This window comes from Dasypus novemcinctus, chromosome 26 (genome assembly GCF_030445035.2).
Source record: "Dasypus novemcinctus isolate mDasNov1 chromosome 26, mDasNov1.1.hap2, whole genome shotgun sequence".
In the NCBI taxonomy this organism is placed as follows: domain Eukaryota; kingdom Metazoa; phylum Chordata; class Mammalia; order Cingulata; family Dasypodidae; genus Dasypus; species Dasypus novemcinctus.
The window spans coordinates 4,307,366-4,325,048 of NC_080698.1; the positions used below are offsets into that span (position 1 = coordinate 4,307,366).

Genomic DNA, 17,683 nt, shown 5'->3' on the forward strand with positions numbered 1-17,683 from the left:
ACTGTTTTTCTTGAAGCTGAACAAATATATGTTAATACAAAATGTTAATATCAGGCAAAAAAATTATGCTAAGTGAAAGAAAGCAGACACACTGTTCTACATATTGTATGATGCCATTTATGTAAAACGTAGATATAAGTCAGTTTATAAAGATGAAATTAGTTTAGTGGTTATGTAGAGCTAGGGAAGGCATGCATGCTAAGGGGTATGGAGTTTTTCTTTTTGGACTAATGAAAATGTTCTAGAATTTTTTTGTCATGAATGCACAAAATTGTGATCATACTAAAAGCCACTGATTATACACTTTGGATAGATTGTATGGTATGTGACTATATCTCAATAAAACTGCTTAGATAAATAAATAATTGTGTAGGCATAGCCAGAACTAGCAGCTGTGTACAGCAGGGAAAGCATAGACAGATTGAGAGGCGAAGAACTTTTGTTTTTGTTTTTTATTATTATTATTAAGTGATGATATTGCTCTAATAATGATTGAAGTAATGAATGCACAACTACTTGTGGTTATACCAGCTACCTTTGTACATTTTAGATAAATTGTATGCTTTATTAATATGTATCAATAAACCTGATTTGTTTCAAAAAAGACTTCTAATGAGCATTTTAGACCTTAAGCTTGTGAAATAGCTCTTTGGGTTTCATACGATCTGATTTTGGGAAGGTATGCGTTTGTAACTGATTCTTGCTTCACTGAGGTATTTAGAAACCTTGAGGGTTTCTTCTGGCTGGGTGGACATTTGAAATGGCCGGAGCACGTGGACCCATTTGGGAATGTACCTGTGGCAGGTGACCATTGCCTGGAGAACACACAAGCCTGGCCTGAAGAAGAGAAACAGAATTGGGGGTGATGGGCCAGCACCTCTGCCCCAACCCTTCCCTTGTTTCAGGAGACCAAGACCCACCCCTGGACACGGGGCCGCGGGGTGGGGGGGCAGTGTCAGTCATTGTGGTTTATCCAGAGATTCTGGATCCTACCACCCCTTTATAAGACTGTTAGGAAGTGGTGGGAAACAGTGCATTTACTGCTAGACTTTCCTTAGCCCTTGGAGGAAGTTACCTGTAATTCTTACTATAGCTGCTCAAGCGATGGAGAGTGGTCTTCAAACCCCTTAAAGGAACCTTGCAAATCCACCTGTCCCCAGACCACAGGCTGAGAATCACTCAGCGAGTATGAACCTGTCCAGGCCTTTTTATTACCTCTACTTTCCTTAAAATGTTTTACATCTAATAAGTTAAAGCACACATCCTGATACTCTGTTAAGCACACCTGACTTTTAATTACATTCTTAATATAAGTAATCAGTGGATGTGCGCGTAAGATCATTACAATAATACAGAAGTACATTGGTAAAAAGGATAAGCCCCCTTTACTTTCCCTGACTGGCCCCACTGCTGCGCTGGGCCATGGGCTCTAATAATACACGGATCCCTGTTCACTCCGCTGCTCTCTCAGAACCTCCAAATAGGTGTGGTGTCTGAGGTTTACAGAGGAGAGGACTGAGATTCTTGGTGACTTGGCCAAGACCACACAGCTGGGTAGATGCCCCAGGTCCCCGGCGCTTTAGCCCAGGCATGCTCCTTCCTTAGGCCATGCTGAAAGAAATCAGCCAGCCATGACATTTTGACCTGACGTATTTTTTCCTTCACTCTTAAGTTCACTTCTGGACCAGCACCAGAACCGGGTTTGTAAGGTGGGTTATGAAGGCATGCCCGATTGGAAGGGTGTCTACTGCTTGGCCGGTTTGTGTTTGTGTGAACGTGCACAATGGCACAGTGTGTGACTGATAACTCTCTGACTTCTTGAACATATTTTCTTGTTTCTTCTGCCTTGAAAAAACAAGATTGCTCAAGCCATCGAAGCTGAGGTGCACTGCAGTTTGTCCCCACTTTCCGTTCCACGCCCTTCCGGCTCTCCTTTCCTTCTCAGCCTTTATTTGGAGGGCGAGAGCGGCCACCGTGCTGCCCTGCACCAGAACCCCTGCTTCAGCTGCCCGGGGGGGCCAGCCCAGTGTTCTCAGAACTGCCTTCTCTTTATTTGAGTTCGGGGTACTCTCCATTTAGGAAACTTCCATCAGACAGGCACTGGCTGGGGGCAGGGGACACCGTCTGCACTCGGAGAAAAATGACACCCGGTAGGGCTGTGCCGTGTAGTCACCAGGTAGCTCAGCTCGCCAGGTGGAGGGACGCCCATTATGGAGACAGTAGAATTGGCAGGACCTCCCGGACCTGGGGGTCAGTTTTGATTGACCAGCTGGGGCACAGGAGGGGACTGACAGGCAGGGGGAGATGGGGGCTGGGCTTGGGCAGCACTGAGGTTTGGCGTCCCCAAGGGGCGTTTGGTGGCATTTGGGTCTAGCACTCAAAAGGAAGGTCTAGGAAAGGTTTTTAAAAGTGGGTATGAGGTGATGACCTTGACTTTCCCTTCTTAGGGGAAGAAGTGTTTTCCTGTTCATGAGAAAACCTTGCTTCTAGCTGGAGTGTTGGTAAAGGCAGAAGCACTGGAGCTGTCTTCAACAGGACCTCGGCCAAGTGCCTCGCTCCTGCTGCCACCCGGCAGCTCTCCTCATAATGTCGCCAGTTGTGCGCCCGGGGTCATCACTGGTCTTGTTCATGACAAGAGCGAATCTTTGGGGGAGCTGAGCCGCGGGTGCAAGCTCTGTGAGCGGCGTCCAGCCCTGGCCTGGCACCCAGGCTTCTGCAGGGCTGGGAGGACCCGGGCCTGGCCCCAGGAGTGTGGCCTTGGGCAGGAGGCTTGGCCGCAGGGGTTGAGAAGCCACTGGTGACGCCTGGGGCTTGCGGAGCCTGAGGGCGCTGGGCCTCCCCCTGCCCGGGTGCAGAGCAGGGGTCCTAGTGCTCCTCCCGGGACGCAGGGCTGTGCTGGCCCAGAATGCTGGGCGAAACGGTCTCCTGGTCCTCCCAGTTGTGGGACTTTCTAATCCCAGTTCTGTCTTTTGCTGTCTCGATAATTCACTTCAGAAATGGTTTTTTAGAAAACCTTTCAGTAGTCATGACATAACCGGCCCCCCCCAGCATTTGCTTTTCCTCAAATTAATTATTAATGTGTTCTTTTGTCCTGTTTTGTTTTCATTTTGATCTTTTTATAGCCTGCCTAGAATGAACTTTGTGACGGAGACTGCCCAACTGTAGAAATACTGTGGTTCAGTCCATAAGGATCCGTTGATCTGAGTGTTGGCAGAGCAAAGCCCAGTGGGCTTTGTGGTCTCCGCCCCCACTAACTTGAGAGCAGCCAGTGAGGTGGACCAATGACTCCTACCTTTTGTAATATAAAGTGTCACTAGCTCTCTGCCCCTTCCCACAGCACCATGAATTGAAAAATTTCTTTTAACGAAAGAAATGTATTAAGTGATATTTCCTTTTTCCATTGTTATTAGCCAAAAGGTTGGAGCTTGGTCTGAAATAAAAACATCAGGTAGTAGTATCAACATTAAATCTGATTATTCAGATGGTTGATATTAGTTAACTTGTGTACTTTTAAGTACAAATGGGCAATTCCTTGAACATTTTTTTAAAATGAATTCACCAAATACAATGAATGTCCCATGATGATGAATGAAGGAGGTTGTTGATGTGGGAGGAGTGGGGTGAAGGGGTGGGGGGTATGTGGGGACCTCGTACATTTTTTGAATGTAACATTTTTTAAAAATAGAGGAGAAAAAAAAAGAAAATGAGAATAATGGATTTCTCCTTCCACACTCCTCCTCCTACAACTTCAGTTTTCTTTTTTTTTTTTTTTTTTTTTTTAAGATTTATTTTTATTTATTTAATTCCCTTCCCCTCCCCCGGTTGTCTGTTTTCTGTGTCTTTTTGCTGCGTCTTGTTTCTTTGTCCGCTTCTGTTGTCGTCAGCAGCACAGGAAGTGTGGGCGGCGCCATTCCTCGGCAGGCTGCTCCCTCCTTCGCGCTGGGCGGCTCTCCTTACGGGTGCATTCCTTGCGCGTGGGGCTCCCCTACGCGGGGGACACCCCTGTGTGGCAGGGCACTCCTTGCGCGCATCAGCACTGCACATGGGCCAGCTCCACACGGGTCAAGGAGGCCCGGGGCTTGAACCGCGGGCCTCCCATGTGGTAGACGGACGCCCTAACCACTGGGCCAAAGTCCGTTTCCCAACTTCAGTTTTCTTAACTCCTTTGTGGTCTTAGGATCTCAAACAGTCATCTACTTCTTGGGAGCTTTTAGTTTTATAAGCAAGTTTTGTTTTGTTTAAGAAAAAGATAATTGAAAATACCCACTACGTGACTTTTTATTAAGACTAGTACACTTCCCTCCATCCCCCATTGGCAGGGGAACGGAATCTATTAAGATTCGACCTGGCCCCTCTCGGCCCCGCCCTGCCAGCGCTCTGCCCCGGGCACGGCATGTCCTGAATCAGTGCCCTTTTTCCTTGCATCAGTAAGAGGCCTGCCCTGTTCTCCTCCGGCATCTCCATGAGCGTCTTCTTGTGTTGGCTCTGCGCCCCCTCGAGCTAACATACTTCCGTGTCTCTTACTGGCCTCTCCATCCATGGGGCCTAGAACCCTGCCCGACTGAGGGCAGGAGCGGAGCAGCCGCGGCCTTCGAACGTGCGCTGTGTGCAGGGCTCTGCGGCGCTCCTCGCCTCCTCTTAATGCCTCCAGCAGCTTCCAGGGGACGTCCATCACTGTTCCTATTTCCATTCTGAAGACAGGGAAACATTCTGAAATAACTTGATTAAAGTCACACCATTTGTGTTTTAGTAATTTACTTCTCTCTCCTTTAGCCCTTGGGATGCAAAATAAAACAATTCAAAGATAAAAAGTAGAGCAAGAAGAGGAAGAAAAAGCTTGGAAAAGAAATAAATGGAAAAATGGCCCTTGAAGAATCCAGTCCCGGGGTGGGGGGGGGGGGTCATTTGCCCTTCTAAAACTTGGTCCCACTCCCAGTGACTGTTCTTTATTAAATGCTTTGAGTCATGTCAGTTAGCTTTTCACACACCTTTGTGTAGACTTGTATTTCTTAGTTTCTCAACTTTTGAACATTTCCTTGTTCAGAACTTACTTGAGCCGTAACTGAAAGCATAGTGTGTATTTGTGCTGCCTTGCCTGTCTTTTCTTCTCTTGTAATCACACACCACTTCCCTACAAGCAGAGAGAGCTGGTTTGTTTCGGCCAGTGATGCTAAAGAGAACATTTCCCCAAAATTGGGCTTCCTTGTTACTGTTGAGGTTAATAGTAAGTTTTCTTTAAGGATTTGGGGTCGTTTTCAGTTGATATTTTATACACTTGTTATATTTTTAAGACATCAGCTTTGCATCATTATATTGTCAAGTGTTATCTCCAGTTTAGCATAGAGAAAAAGTAAAATACCAAATCAGTTTATCCATAGTTACAATTTGAAATGTTGGAAGAAATAATGTAGCTAAGCTCATTTTATAAACATTTTTGTTCTGTAAAATTCATGTAATGGTTTTTGTTTTAATTACCCTGATTTTTATGTTGATGCATATTTTTGTAAGCCATTTCAAGTGCCTTTTTTTGGAAGGGTAGGAAAGATAGCCACGTATATATTGTAAGTAAAAATTTTGTGTATTTCCCCCCATATGACGGGCATCGGTAGACTCATGGGATTTACTTTCTAGTTAATTTCTAGAATGTAACTTTTATAAAATGGTGATTTAGGTATTAAAGAGAGTAATTATAATTGCTACTTGTTCACAGCGTTGGCTTGGGAGTTGGGGCAAGTGACCAAAACTAATAGGTGTAAGTTTAACAAAGGGAGTTTAACTTAAACACCTACTATTTAAATTTCCTTTAAGCTACTAGATTTAAGGTTGTAAATTCTTCTCACTGGATATTTAAAGAACAGGTAAATTCTCACTGACTAAAGAATAGGTGTGACCGCCACCAGTACTCAGATTGCCTTTGAGTGGATGGTGCTGTTTCCCCTGGTCAGGGCAGTCAGATGAGGGTCAGGGAGCAGCGTGGACGCATGAGCTGACCTGCTGGACTGGGCAGGGGTAATGACAGGCAGGTCTGGAGACACTGGTCAGGCCTTTGAACTGGTTCCTTTCATCCTTATTTTTCAGTGTCTTAATTTTAGTAGCTTTTGCCATCTGTTTCATTAACTTCCATTGGAGTATCCTTAGTAAAATTTATTGTATATATAAGGGCGTGTGCATCTTTTCGGTTTCCTGCTTTTATTGCCTTATTAATACGTTTTAATTCCCTTGGAAAATGACATGGAACCTACAGTATTTTGGCTTTTTTAAGCTTAAATGGAAACAGCGGTTGTGGGTCCTGTTACCAGATATGACGACGGAGGCCACGTGCCTGCCCCTCCTGTGCTTCTGAGTGGGGGCTGTAAGCCTTTTGTGGTTTAATTTAATCTTCTGTTATTTGATTACTTATATTACCATATCTGTACTTTAGTTTCTAGAGTGAATTATTTTCAATATTCTTCCTAAATGTATGCATCCTTATTTTTATCTGAAAAAACAAAACAAAACAAAAAAAAACCAAAAAACCCCAAATTGTTCCTGTCATCAGTATTCTGTAAGTTTCTTCATACAAAATAAACACTTGCTTTTAATTGAGGAGGACTGGAGAAGAGAGATGTTTTTGGATACTTCATTTTTCTTTAACCCTTTCTTATGCATACTCTTTAAGTAATCCATCTGGATCAATAAGTTAGCATGACTACTGTTGAAGTAGTTTTCTGTCTCATGAAATTATGAGTTGGCATATTGTTATCTGCTGTACTTCATTCCAGTGAGGTGTGAAGAACACCCAAATAGGAATTTGATTATCCAGAAAGAATTATGGCCTAAATGGAAATTAAGTGACTAAACCAATAATTGATTTCATTCTTAGGGATTATTATGTCCAGTAGTTAGGGCTGTAAAATAAAAATAAGAATTATGTTATTACTTTCTATTATATTAGAATTATTATTTACATTTATAAATGTTTGTTGCTATACTATTTCTTTTAATTCATTATATTCTATTTAACCTGACCTTGTGCTCTCTTTAAAATTTGTGATTTCTTTCAATCTGTTTTTCTATTTATTTTACAATTTTACAGTAAAGCTTTTTGACAGCTTTTAAAAAAGCCATTCATTCAGTTTGAATAAATCATATGGTATTTGAATATATCTCAATAAAACTGCTTAATAAACAAATAAATAATGATGTGAGAATAGCCAGAAATAGCAACTATATATAGCAGGGGGAAGAGAGAGATTGAGAGGGGAGGTTTGTTATTATTATTATTGAAATAATGAAAATGCTTTAATAACGATTGAAGTGATGAATGCGCAACTATGTGATTATACCAAATACCATTGATTATACACTTTGGATAAACTGTATGCTTTATTAATATGTATCAGTAAAATTGATTTATTTTAAAAAATAGGGTGGCTTGGAGGAAAAATACAACAAATATAAGATATGGGGAAAAAAAACACCAAGGCATTTTTCCCCCATCTGATTGATGGGTTTGCTCTTTATAACAAACTAGTCTATTTCCTTAGGATAGTCTGGGCATATTTCTCTCTTCTCTGACCTTTAGTTTTTCTTCTCTATAAAGTGAGCATGAGTTATGTGACCTGGCTACCTCTCCAAGACTGAGAGAAAGAACAGCTGAGATAAATTGTGACTTAGCAGACGCCTTCTGGGGTCTCAGAATATTGACATCTTCGTTCTGTCTCGGTGGATTGTTGTGGGAACAACAGCCAGGCTAGGTGCTTTCCAGTTGATGTTCTTGTCACTGACAAGTAAATGGAGCAGTAGGTCCTTTCAGTGAACATTTACTGGCCCTTCACTGTGTACCTGGCACTTGCCTTATGAGAATCTGAACGTGAACAGCAGTGACAAGAAGACAGATGCCTTGCCTTCCCTGCCCTACGGGGCTTGAGTTTTTCCTCCTGGGTATCTGCTTTGAGAGAGAAATGCTGTTGAGGAGTCAAAATAAAATGGTAACTGCTGTTAGCCTGCTTTTACTCCCCTTAGTTCTTTTGGTTTTCTCACTGGTCTGGTAGTTATCAGTGTTTCCTTGCGTGTAGATATCTGGAGTCTGGGAGTGATCCTTTTCATGTTGGTGTGTGGGCAGCCACCCTTCCAAGAAGCCAACGACAGTGAGACGCTGACCATGATCATGGACTGCAAGTACACAGTGCCAGCCCACGTGTCTAAAGAGTGCAAAGAGTAAGTAAAAAGAAAGCATGTAGGGGCATTGAGCACCTCTATGAAAACGAGAAATTTTATTTTATTCCGTTAACATCCCAGGAAAAATTGAAGCGCTTTCAGTATCCGTTTTAATTTTTGAACTTAAGATTTCACTGTTGTTCAGAGTGTTTAGGGGGATTAACCCCAGAATATGATTTCAAATCTAATATTAGAGTACAGAATGTATTAGTCTGTGTTTAAAATAAGCCTGTTTTCAGGAAACCCTTTGCAGTGCTTCTTCAGCATCCAGGATTAGTGGTTGCTATCACTTTAAGTGAAGTTGTTACCATGGGAACCGCCTTTTTCTACATCAACAAAAAGCAAAACCACCTGCAACATGTCAGTGCTTTTCAGTTCCAGAGAAGAGTTAGGGCTTTCTCTTTCTTGAAATAGAACCTCCATGTACCATTTTAGGGTTTTCAGAGCGTGTCTCATAATTTTATTCACCCTCCCTTCCCTTTCCCCAAATTGCCTGAAGTTCTCTGTTTTGGTTTTTGTGACTGTGGGATCCCAACAACCAAAAGTCGACTCAGGTTGATTATTTGGAATCTAAAGTATTTATAGTACTGTTATATATGCAGTAAGAAAGGCAGTAATGGAATAGAAAAACTGTTGAAAGGTCAGTATTTCATTGACATTGAGTGATGTTTTTTAATATGAGCTTGGCTGAGATTATAGCCACTACTTAAAGGATTTGGCTGTTGTAACAAAATTTTGAGCTCTAGATTATGGTACTGAAGACATGCTTCTCTTGTCTGCTGGTAAGAAGGAAATCTCGTACCTTGGGGAATCTTTTCTCCAAACAGAGCACCATCTCAGATGGTTAGATGGCTAAGAGCAAAGGGAGTCAGACTGTCTGGATTCCAGTACTGCCTTTTCCATTTCCTAGTGATGTGGGAGTGGCGGAGCCTACCTTATAGGGTTATTGTGCAAATTAAATAATATGTGTAATACGAGTATTTGTGTTGATGGTGGGTTGCTATTTTTACGCCATCACTTTTATTCTGTACCCCAGGAAGCAGGCTGCTGGTCCGGGTACAGGTTGTGTGCATGTTTATAACCCAAGGAGTAGTTCACACACCTTACTGAAAAAACTGAAACAAAAAAAATCTATTTATTCTTTTTTTGACAATACATCATTCATAAGAATGTACAGAATATGTATGTAATAAAATGAACACCCATGTACCCGTCATTCAGCCTAGGAACTAGAATAGTTCTGATCTCATGCAGGCCTTCCCTGTGCCCCTCTCCTGGAAGGATTCTCTTTAACACTTCTGTGATCATTCAGTTTTTCTATTGTTCCTGTGTCAATTTTGATAAGTTATGTTTTTAAAGGAGCTTGTCCAGTTCATTTCAGTTTTCATATTTATTGGCTTCGAGTATTTCTACTAACCCATACTTACGTTTTAAAGTCATAGAATCTATGGGACTGTTGTCCATTTCATCCCATTATTGACCATCTGCCTTCTCCTTTTTGTCTTGATCAGTCTTGCCAGAGATTTGTTAATTTTATTAGACTTTTTCAAAGAGCTGCCGTTTGTCTTTAGTAATTCACTACTGTATATTTTTATTGTTGTTTTTCTCCCCTTTTCTGTATTATTTGCTTCCGTCTACTTCCTTGGGCTTTTTCTGTTGCTCTTTCTTATGTTGGATCCTCAGCTCAGAAATTTTCCTCTTCTACTGTAATATTTGAGGATATAATTTGCCTTCTTACTACCAGTTTGGCTGCATCCTACTGGTTTTGACTTATAATCTTTTTGTTATTACTCAGTTCTGAGTATTTTCCAGCTTCATTGATTGATTGACCAATGAGTTGACGAGAGGAGTGTTTTAAATTTCCAAAAGTATGCAGTTTTTCTAATTGGTTTTTTGTTTTTGATTTCTAATTTAATTGCATTGTGGTCCAAGAACAGAGTCTGTATTGTACCAGGTTTTTACAAATTGTTCAGGCTTTCTTAGGACCTGGCCTGAAGTCAGTTTTTTTAAGTGGGTCTTTTGTTCTGGAAAAGAAGGTGTATTTTCCCATTGTTAGAACTAATATTCTGTATAAACACTAAGATCCAGCTTATTAATTATGCTATTCAAAATGACATCCTTTCAGAGTTCGACTCCTTGATCTATCAATTACTGACATATTCTTTCACTGTGACGGTGGATTTATTGTTTTATTCTTTGGTCTGCCCTTTTTTTTTTTTTGAGTTTTGAGGCAATGCTATTAGGTACGAGCAAGTTGAGAGCTGTTTGATCTTCCTGGTGAACTGAGCTTTTGTACCACTGGGCAGTGACTGCCCCTCTTTAGTGCCAGTAATGCTGGTTGCCTTGAAGTCGGTCTGTGTGTTCTAGCCACATCAGCCTTCTTTTGGTTAGCATTCATGTACTGTGTAGTTAATGGCCTGGAATGAGGTTTTTCTTAATCCAACCTTTAATTGGAGAGTTTATTCCAGTTACTCTCTTGTGATTACTGATGTATTTATGCCATCTTTTATATGCTTTACATTTGTCATACTTTTAAATTTTCCCCCTTTTTATCCTTCCCTGTTTTTGGATTGATCAGTTTTTTTCTTTCAAGTCCCCTCATTTGGCTCCCCCCTCTGAACTAGCTTGGAAGTTATAGTCTGTTACTTTAGTGATTTATTTTCCCCCTACCTATTTTGACAAGCACATACATATATGAATACTTAATTTAACGAAATCAATCATTTATAGTTTATCCTCATCCTAAACAGTACAAAATATTTAGAATACTTTAAATCACCATTCATTACTTTAATAATCTGTTTTTACTCCACAAATTAGAAAACAGTATGGTTTTATATAGTCAAAAATTGTTTAGTGTTAGCTGACTATTCAATAAGAACTTGGTTCCTCATCCTTTTTGCCTATCAAAAATAATTTAATTTTTTGAATCTGGCCTAAATTTAGGTTATTCCCAAAACCTCTGCCAGCAGTCTGTCTTAATCCAGACTTCCCTTCCTTTGCAGCCTGATCACACGGATGCTGCAGAGAGACCCCAAGAAGAGAGCGTCCTTAGAGGAGATCGAGAGCCACCCCTGGCTTCAGGGCGTGGACCCTTCCCCGGCCACAAAGTACAACATCCCCCTCGTGTCGTACAAGAACCTCTCGGAGGAGGAGCACAACAGCATCATCCAGCGCATGGTGCTCGGGGACATAGCCGACCGCGACGCCATCGTCGAGTACGTCTGCGTCCCCACCCAGGGCCCCTGCCCTCCCGACCCCCGCGCTCCCGACGAGCCCCACGAAGAAGCCGGCGTGGCCGGGCGGCAGGGCCTGCGGGGCCTTCCCCTCCTGGGGCCCGTCGCTAGCCCTGCTCGGCTTGTCCACGGTGCTGTCCTCTCCCTTCCTTCGCCTCCTGCCGTGTCCCATACGGAGAGGGAAGGGGGAGGCAGCGCCGTGGCCCGAGGCCTGGCAGCCGGGGGTTGCTTTGTGAGTCAGGTTTCAGGGGACCATGGCCATGGGTTTCCTGTGTGCCCCCGCCTTGTGCTCCGCCTGCAGGGCAGCTGGAACAGACGCCTGACCCACAGGCCTCGGCCGTGTGGCCCTCAGCGCCCTGCTGGGCAGCCTGGAGCCCGCCAGGTACACGGCCTTGGTTACCTCCTTAGAAACCAAGGCCAGCATCAGCCATCTAAGAAGTTTAAAATCAAAGGTTTACTATAGTGTGGAGATGCAGTTGCTTTGTTTTGGTGACGGTTTATTTCCATAAGGGTTTCCTGTCTTTGAAAATACAACACGTTTCAGTAAAAGGAAAAATCCAAGTTATTTAACATGTTGAATGTAAGAGCCGGAAATGATAGGAAGAGGGTGGACTCATTGCCAAAGGGGTTCCTGTTGAGAGGGCCGCCCTGCCTTGCTCCGGACCTGTGGGGAGGGGCCGCGGGTTGGACCACAGCGGCTGCGTGGTGACGGGCTGTCCCAGTTGGTGGGTCGGGCCCCTGAGGAGCGCGGTGTCTGTAGAACAGAATCACTGGGAATAAATACATGTTCCTAATTTCAGATTAAGTACAGCGTTTTACAAGTTTCCAAGTACTTTGAGTCTTCACAGATTAACCCACAGCTCTGTAAATGGCCTGCCCAAGCAGAGATTAGGGGACCCACCACACTTACAGGGACACTTGTAGAAAAAGGGTCTGCATCTGTGAGCAGATGAAAAGCTGTTGGTACCTCTCAGAATTGGCTCAGTGTTTTTAGCTTGAAGAGTAATAACTACAGTGGAGTCAATATAGAAGTATTTAATTTATAATATAAATGCAATTATAATTTCAAAGGGGAGGCCAGTTGCAGTGTTGCAGGTAAGTCCCTGGCCCGAATGAAGCAGGAGGTGGGAGTTCAAGCCGCAGCGCCCAGCCAGCTCAGTTCCTGCCTCCGCACACATCTCCATTCTGAGGCAGTGCCTGGGTTTAAAGCTCCACGTTGGTCTTGCAGCGTATCCCTCAACACAAGCCAGCTGCTTTTTCTGGTACTGGGCTGAAGAAACCCTCTCACAAGAAATTGGGAGCCTTGAATTTTCCCTGCCCCCATTAGCTTATCCCACTGCCCGTTTTGTAAAATGTGATCTCTGCTGGGTCTTCTAAGTGTTCCCCTAACCATAGAAAGTTCCTGAAAACGATAGTTGTTTCTGGGCCTGGTGGATCCTGGTGGCTCCTGCATGTGCTGGCAGGCAGCTGCAGAGGCGGCAGGGACAGGGGCCTGGCGGGGCCTTGGGCCACCAGCCCAGGCAAATAAATGCACTCGCTTCATTCACAGGGGAGGTTGATGAGGACGTGCTCTCAACTCCATTAGTAAGTCTTTATGGCCTGAAATGCCAGTAAAATGCAGTAAAAACATACAAATGTTTCCTCTTTTCCGGTAGGTACCAGCTTTTCATGCACAGTCATGTAACAGACATCTTCATTCGTACTTCTAAATGGAAGCAAGTAAACCAGTTTAGCACAAATGCTTTGACACAAATTAAATTTTTGGATAATCTGTACAGATTTTTGGAAGTTTCATTACTTTTCCTTTCACATCTTAAAGCTGACCCAGCTATGGTCAGGATTTTAGATTTTTCTCACAAACACATTTTTATGCAGTTTTTTAGGATTTCAAGAGTGACCTAAATAGCTACCGAGATTTCTTTTTTCTAGTTTTCGTTTTGCATAATTTTTCAGTGGTTCGTAGTTTGTGTGTGTTCATCAGTTCTGCTGCTTATAAAAAGAAGACCTGAAGTGACCTGCGCTCGCTCTCGCCCTGTCTCCCCAGAGCCCTGGAAACTAACAGGTACAACCACATCACCGCCACCTACTTCCTGCTCGCCGAGCGGGTCCTGCGCGAAAAGCAAGAGAAGGAGATACAGACCAGGTCTGCAAGCCCTAGCAGCATCAAGGCCCAGTTTAGGTGAGAAAGCGTCTCTGCCTGTAGCGAGTTCGCGTTCTGAAACGGGGGACTCGGTTTGAATGCTTCCTCGCTGGTGAGGGCGCAGCTCGGCCGCCGCCCCCTGGACCCGCGTGGGCGCGGCCCTCGGCCACCGATGCCATCCCAGGCGCCGTGCGAAGAGGGCCGCGTTGGAGAAGCAGCCTCACAGCAGGTGGCTGGCTGGCTGATACTTATGTCATTTTCTTTAGCTTTTCATCCTAAGAATGATGCTGGAATTTTCCGTCAGTTATTTGAAATAACTTTTAAAATATAAATGGCATTTCTGTGTCATTCCAGCGTGATCGTTGTGTCAGGATTTCAGGGACTAGACAGGTGAGCCCGTTGACTGATGAGCTGCTTGGCCCTGGGCAGGCCACTTACGCTCCTGACTCGGTTTCCTGCTCTGTGCCTCCCGGTGGCGGTGAGGGCAGTGAGCGGCGCGCTTGGGCTCCTCTGCTGCTGCCGTCGCCAGGAGCGTTTGCTGCCATGACCGCTTCCGTCGTGAGCGCTGCTCCCCGCCTCGCCCCCACCCCCCTACTCTTCCTGTTTTTCTCCTGCGCTGTTAGCTCTCCACTGACAACCAGAGCCTAGAAGAGGTTTGCTTCTTTAGGTCGTCATCATGAAATTGATTTAGAGTGGATTTATCTTTATTCGTTTGCATGGAATTGTGTAATGGTCATATACAGAAGCGTGCTCCTGATGCTGAATAAATCTGTTCTCACATCTAAATACACATAAATATGTATGTGCATGTATGTATTATTATTATTGAAAAAGAGAAAACCACCTGGGTTTTAAGTTACTTGCAGTCAGCCTGTCGTGTCATTTGTTGCCTGGGGGCAGTGCAGAGAGAAAAGGAAAGCATTGCTGGGTTGCTGAGAATCAGAAGTTTGGAAGGTTAGTCTCCTGGACAGTGAACGCAGTGACGTCACCCACACCTGGCTGGCTCCTTCTGCAAAGGGAACTCGGCGCGGCACGTGGGGTCGGCCTGGGCGAGGGCTGGCCTGGGCAGCGGGCGGCGCTGAGATGGGGCTGTCCAGTCCTGCTCCCTCAAGTGGGAAGAGCCCTAGGACCAGCCGGTCACTGCGCACTTGGCGCACGGGATCTGAGGGCACCTCTGTTCGTTAGAGGAGAGCACTTGGGTTTGAGCTGTTCCCTGTTGAGCCAACCATGTCCCGGCCCATAGGAAGTTGATCACATCGGTCACTGAATTGAACAGCTTTACTTCACCGTAGAAATTAAGAAACCAGCAGTAGCTGTGAGGAGATGCTGGAGCCTTCGCGGCTGCTGTCCTCTGCCCTCCGGAGAGGGGCTGCTCCGGGCCCCCCTCCCTGGGCGATGGCGCACTGACGGGCGGGGCCTGCTCCCTGCCCTCTCCGCACTGTCACCGCCTCTGTATTGGCAGCGCCCGGACTGCACTTGCTCCTGATGCTGGATGGACCTTCGGGTCAGAGCGCAGTGGAAGCCCCGAGGGAGCCGGGACCGTGGCTGAAGCACAGCCAGTCCAGGGGAGGTGAGGCCGGGAGGGAAGCGCCACCGCGGAGGACAGGGCCCCACTCCTTGGGGTCAGGTAGGTGACGGAGGGGAGCTGGTGACGAGACTGGGGGGGCCGCTGTAGCTGGTGCCCCTGCTGGCTGCTGGTGTCTTCCAGGCAGTGGGTGGCTAGCAGGAGGGCAGGGAGTTGGCCTGTGGGTTCTGGGGTCAGGGGCAGGGTCCTCGGCCTGGACACGGGGCCCTGCTGGGGAACGAAGTGGAGAGGACGCCCAGTCTCAGGAGTCTGGGTGTAAGACGCAGCTCAACCCAGGGGAGAAGTGCTTGTCCAGACGGAACCCGGCGCTGGTGGGGGCTGCGCGCGAGGTGGTGACTCCCATAGCCTAAGGCTGCTTAGATTCCGGAGCTGGTTCTGGTTCAAATACCCCAGAGGTCGACGTTGCCACTCAAGGCTGTGGATAAGCGAGGGGCTGCCCCCACACTCGCGTGCAGGCCCGAGAGGCAGAGGCGCTTCGGGCCGTACCAGATAGGGCTTCTGTGCAGCCTGCAGAGCCTGCCTCCAGCCTCCAGCCTCCAGCCTGCTGGAGAGGAGGCGGGTGGCACCTGCGCGAGCACGAGGGACTGCCCTCGGGAAGTGCTGTGTGACGAACGGGAGGTCTCTGGGCTTACTCTAAGTAGGGTGTGGCTGCCCACTGTCACTGGCAGTTGCTCTGTGACCGCTTGAGGGAATGCTGCACCTGGGCCTCAGCTCTGGGGTCCTCGGTTACGGGCTTGTCCCACGGAGGGGGTGTGTGCAGATGTCCTGAGCCAGGGTGCGTGTGGCTGTGGTGGTGGGGGCTCTGCACACAGTGGTCACCGCCAGCTCACGCTCACCCGACTGCTGGGTAGACCTAGGTGACTTCACAGCGTCAGGGCTCCAAGGTTGGCTAGACACCCGGTGTGGGCAAGGCTGCTGCGGGAGAAGGCCAGAGAGTCCTCTGGGCACCTGACCGCACAGCAGGGGCGCACTGCCCAGCGTCCTCTCAGAGACGGGAAGAGCCGCTGAGGCCCTGGCGCTGGCCTTGTGGGGTCGGGCCGTTGGGCAGGAAAGCACAGGGCTGCAGGACGAAGCCACTGCCCTGAGGGGTAGCAGCCTTTGGACCCAACCAGTCGCAGAGTCTGTGTGACCTTGGGCAGACTTCTTACCCTCTCTGGGTCCTGATTGCTTCTATGAAAGGGGGTGATAATAGCACCTGCTTCCTGGAGTTGCGGGGTTAAATGATTCAGACCTGTCCGGCTCTTGGAGGCTGCTCCAGGGAGCCCTGGGTCCTGGGAGCGGGGCTGTCGGGGGGACTTCCTTAGAATTCTTGTTAGCAGCCTTGCTTCTCTTTCTTGAAGATGTAAGACATGATTTTCTACAAAGTTATGGCTGTAGGGATGATTTATTTAATCTAGCGTCGTGCTGGGCCAAGAGAGTGTGCAGTAAATGGAAACTGTTTAACAATTTGATTTACTCATATCATTGCTGTGACATTCCTTGGAGTTTTAAAAGTTGGGGTTTACTTTCAGGGTAACAAAATTGATGTGAAAATGAAAGTGTCTTCAGTGTGGAGTGGCGGTTTGAAATGTCCCTGTCATCTTCTGTTCCCCATAGCAGAGAGGGGAGTTGAGAATTCCAGGGTGTCTGAGTCTAGAGAGCCTCAGTGTCACACAGCTCCTCCTTCAGCTGCCAGCTGCTGGGGCGACTCCAGACTGGGCAGTAAAATGGAAGTTTATTAATGAATTTTGCTATGCACTTAGAAGTTCACTTATTTATATTTAGCTTAATAAATGCAGTTTTTTTTAGTTGGGAAAGAAGACATTTATGTACACTAGTGTACACTGACTTTTTTCTCCATTATTTTCATTTAAATCTATTAAAGACTGTTTCCACTTATTTTTGTAAACACCATGCTCTTACACCATTATGTAAAGTCAGGAAGAATGAAAATTTTAGGTTAATTTTATTAGCAGTAACATACCTTTAAAAGTTGTGATCTGAGAACCAAAGGAGCAAAACATATGGTTCAGGTTTGGTTTTGGCAATGACTGCTTTATGCTTTTCTTTCTTTTTTTTTTTTTTGGTCCATTTATTCATTTTTTGACTCAGTGGGGGAGGCAGTGTGCTCTTTTTTCTCTCCAACCTCAAGGTTACAGCCCACTCGCACCCGGATGGACGCTTCAGCAATCCCTCGCAGTGAGCCCCTCCCTCAGGCCCTCAGGGTGCGCAGGTGGCCCCGCTTCTGGGGGCGGGGCTTGGCTCGCAGGGGTTGACCAGCACTCTGGCGCCCTGCGCAGCTTCTGGTGGCCACTCACTACTTGAGCTCGGCTCTGGGATCCGGCTGTTTGTCTGTTACAGTGTCTCCATGTTTGAATGGGGTCCCCGGGGTCCGCTGGAGTACTTGACTATTCTTGGGCAAACCCAAGTGCTTAGTGGGACCGTTTCAGCTTTTATGTTCCAAAATGGACTGTAAACCTGCCACCTAATTTTGAAAATGAGGTTTTATTGGAACATACCTGTGCCTGTCATTCACGTGTTATT

General features: G+C 45.9%; 1 protein-coding gene across 3 annotated transcripts in view; it reads left to right on the forward strand.

Annotated features, from left to right (window-relative positions):
- The window catches only part of SNRK (SNF related kinase), a 66,222-nt gene that overhangs the window by 42,258 nt on the left and 6,281 nt on the right, over nt 1-17,683 (forward strand). For all 3 annotated transcript variants that reach the window (XM_012519947.3, XM_012519948.4, XM_004479270.5), the window contains 3 exons: nt 8,058-8,199; nt 11,205-11,417; nt 13,480-13,614. In XM_012519947.3, coding sequence (XP_012375401.1) covers nt 8,058-8,199; nt 11,205-11,417; nt 13,480-13,614 — 490 coding nt within the window. The remainder of the gene's footprint in view (nt 1-8,057; nt 8,200-11,204; nt 11,418-13,479; nt 13,615-17,683) is intronic.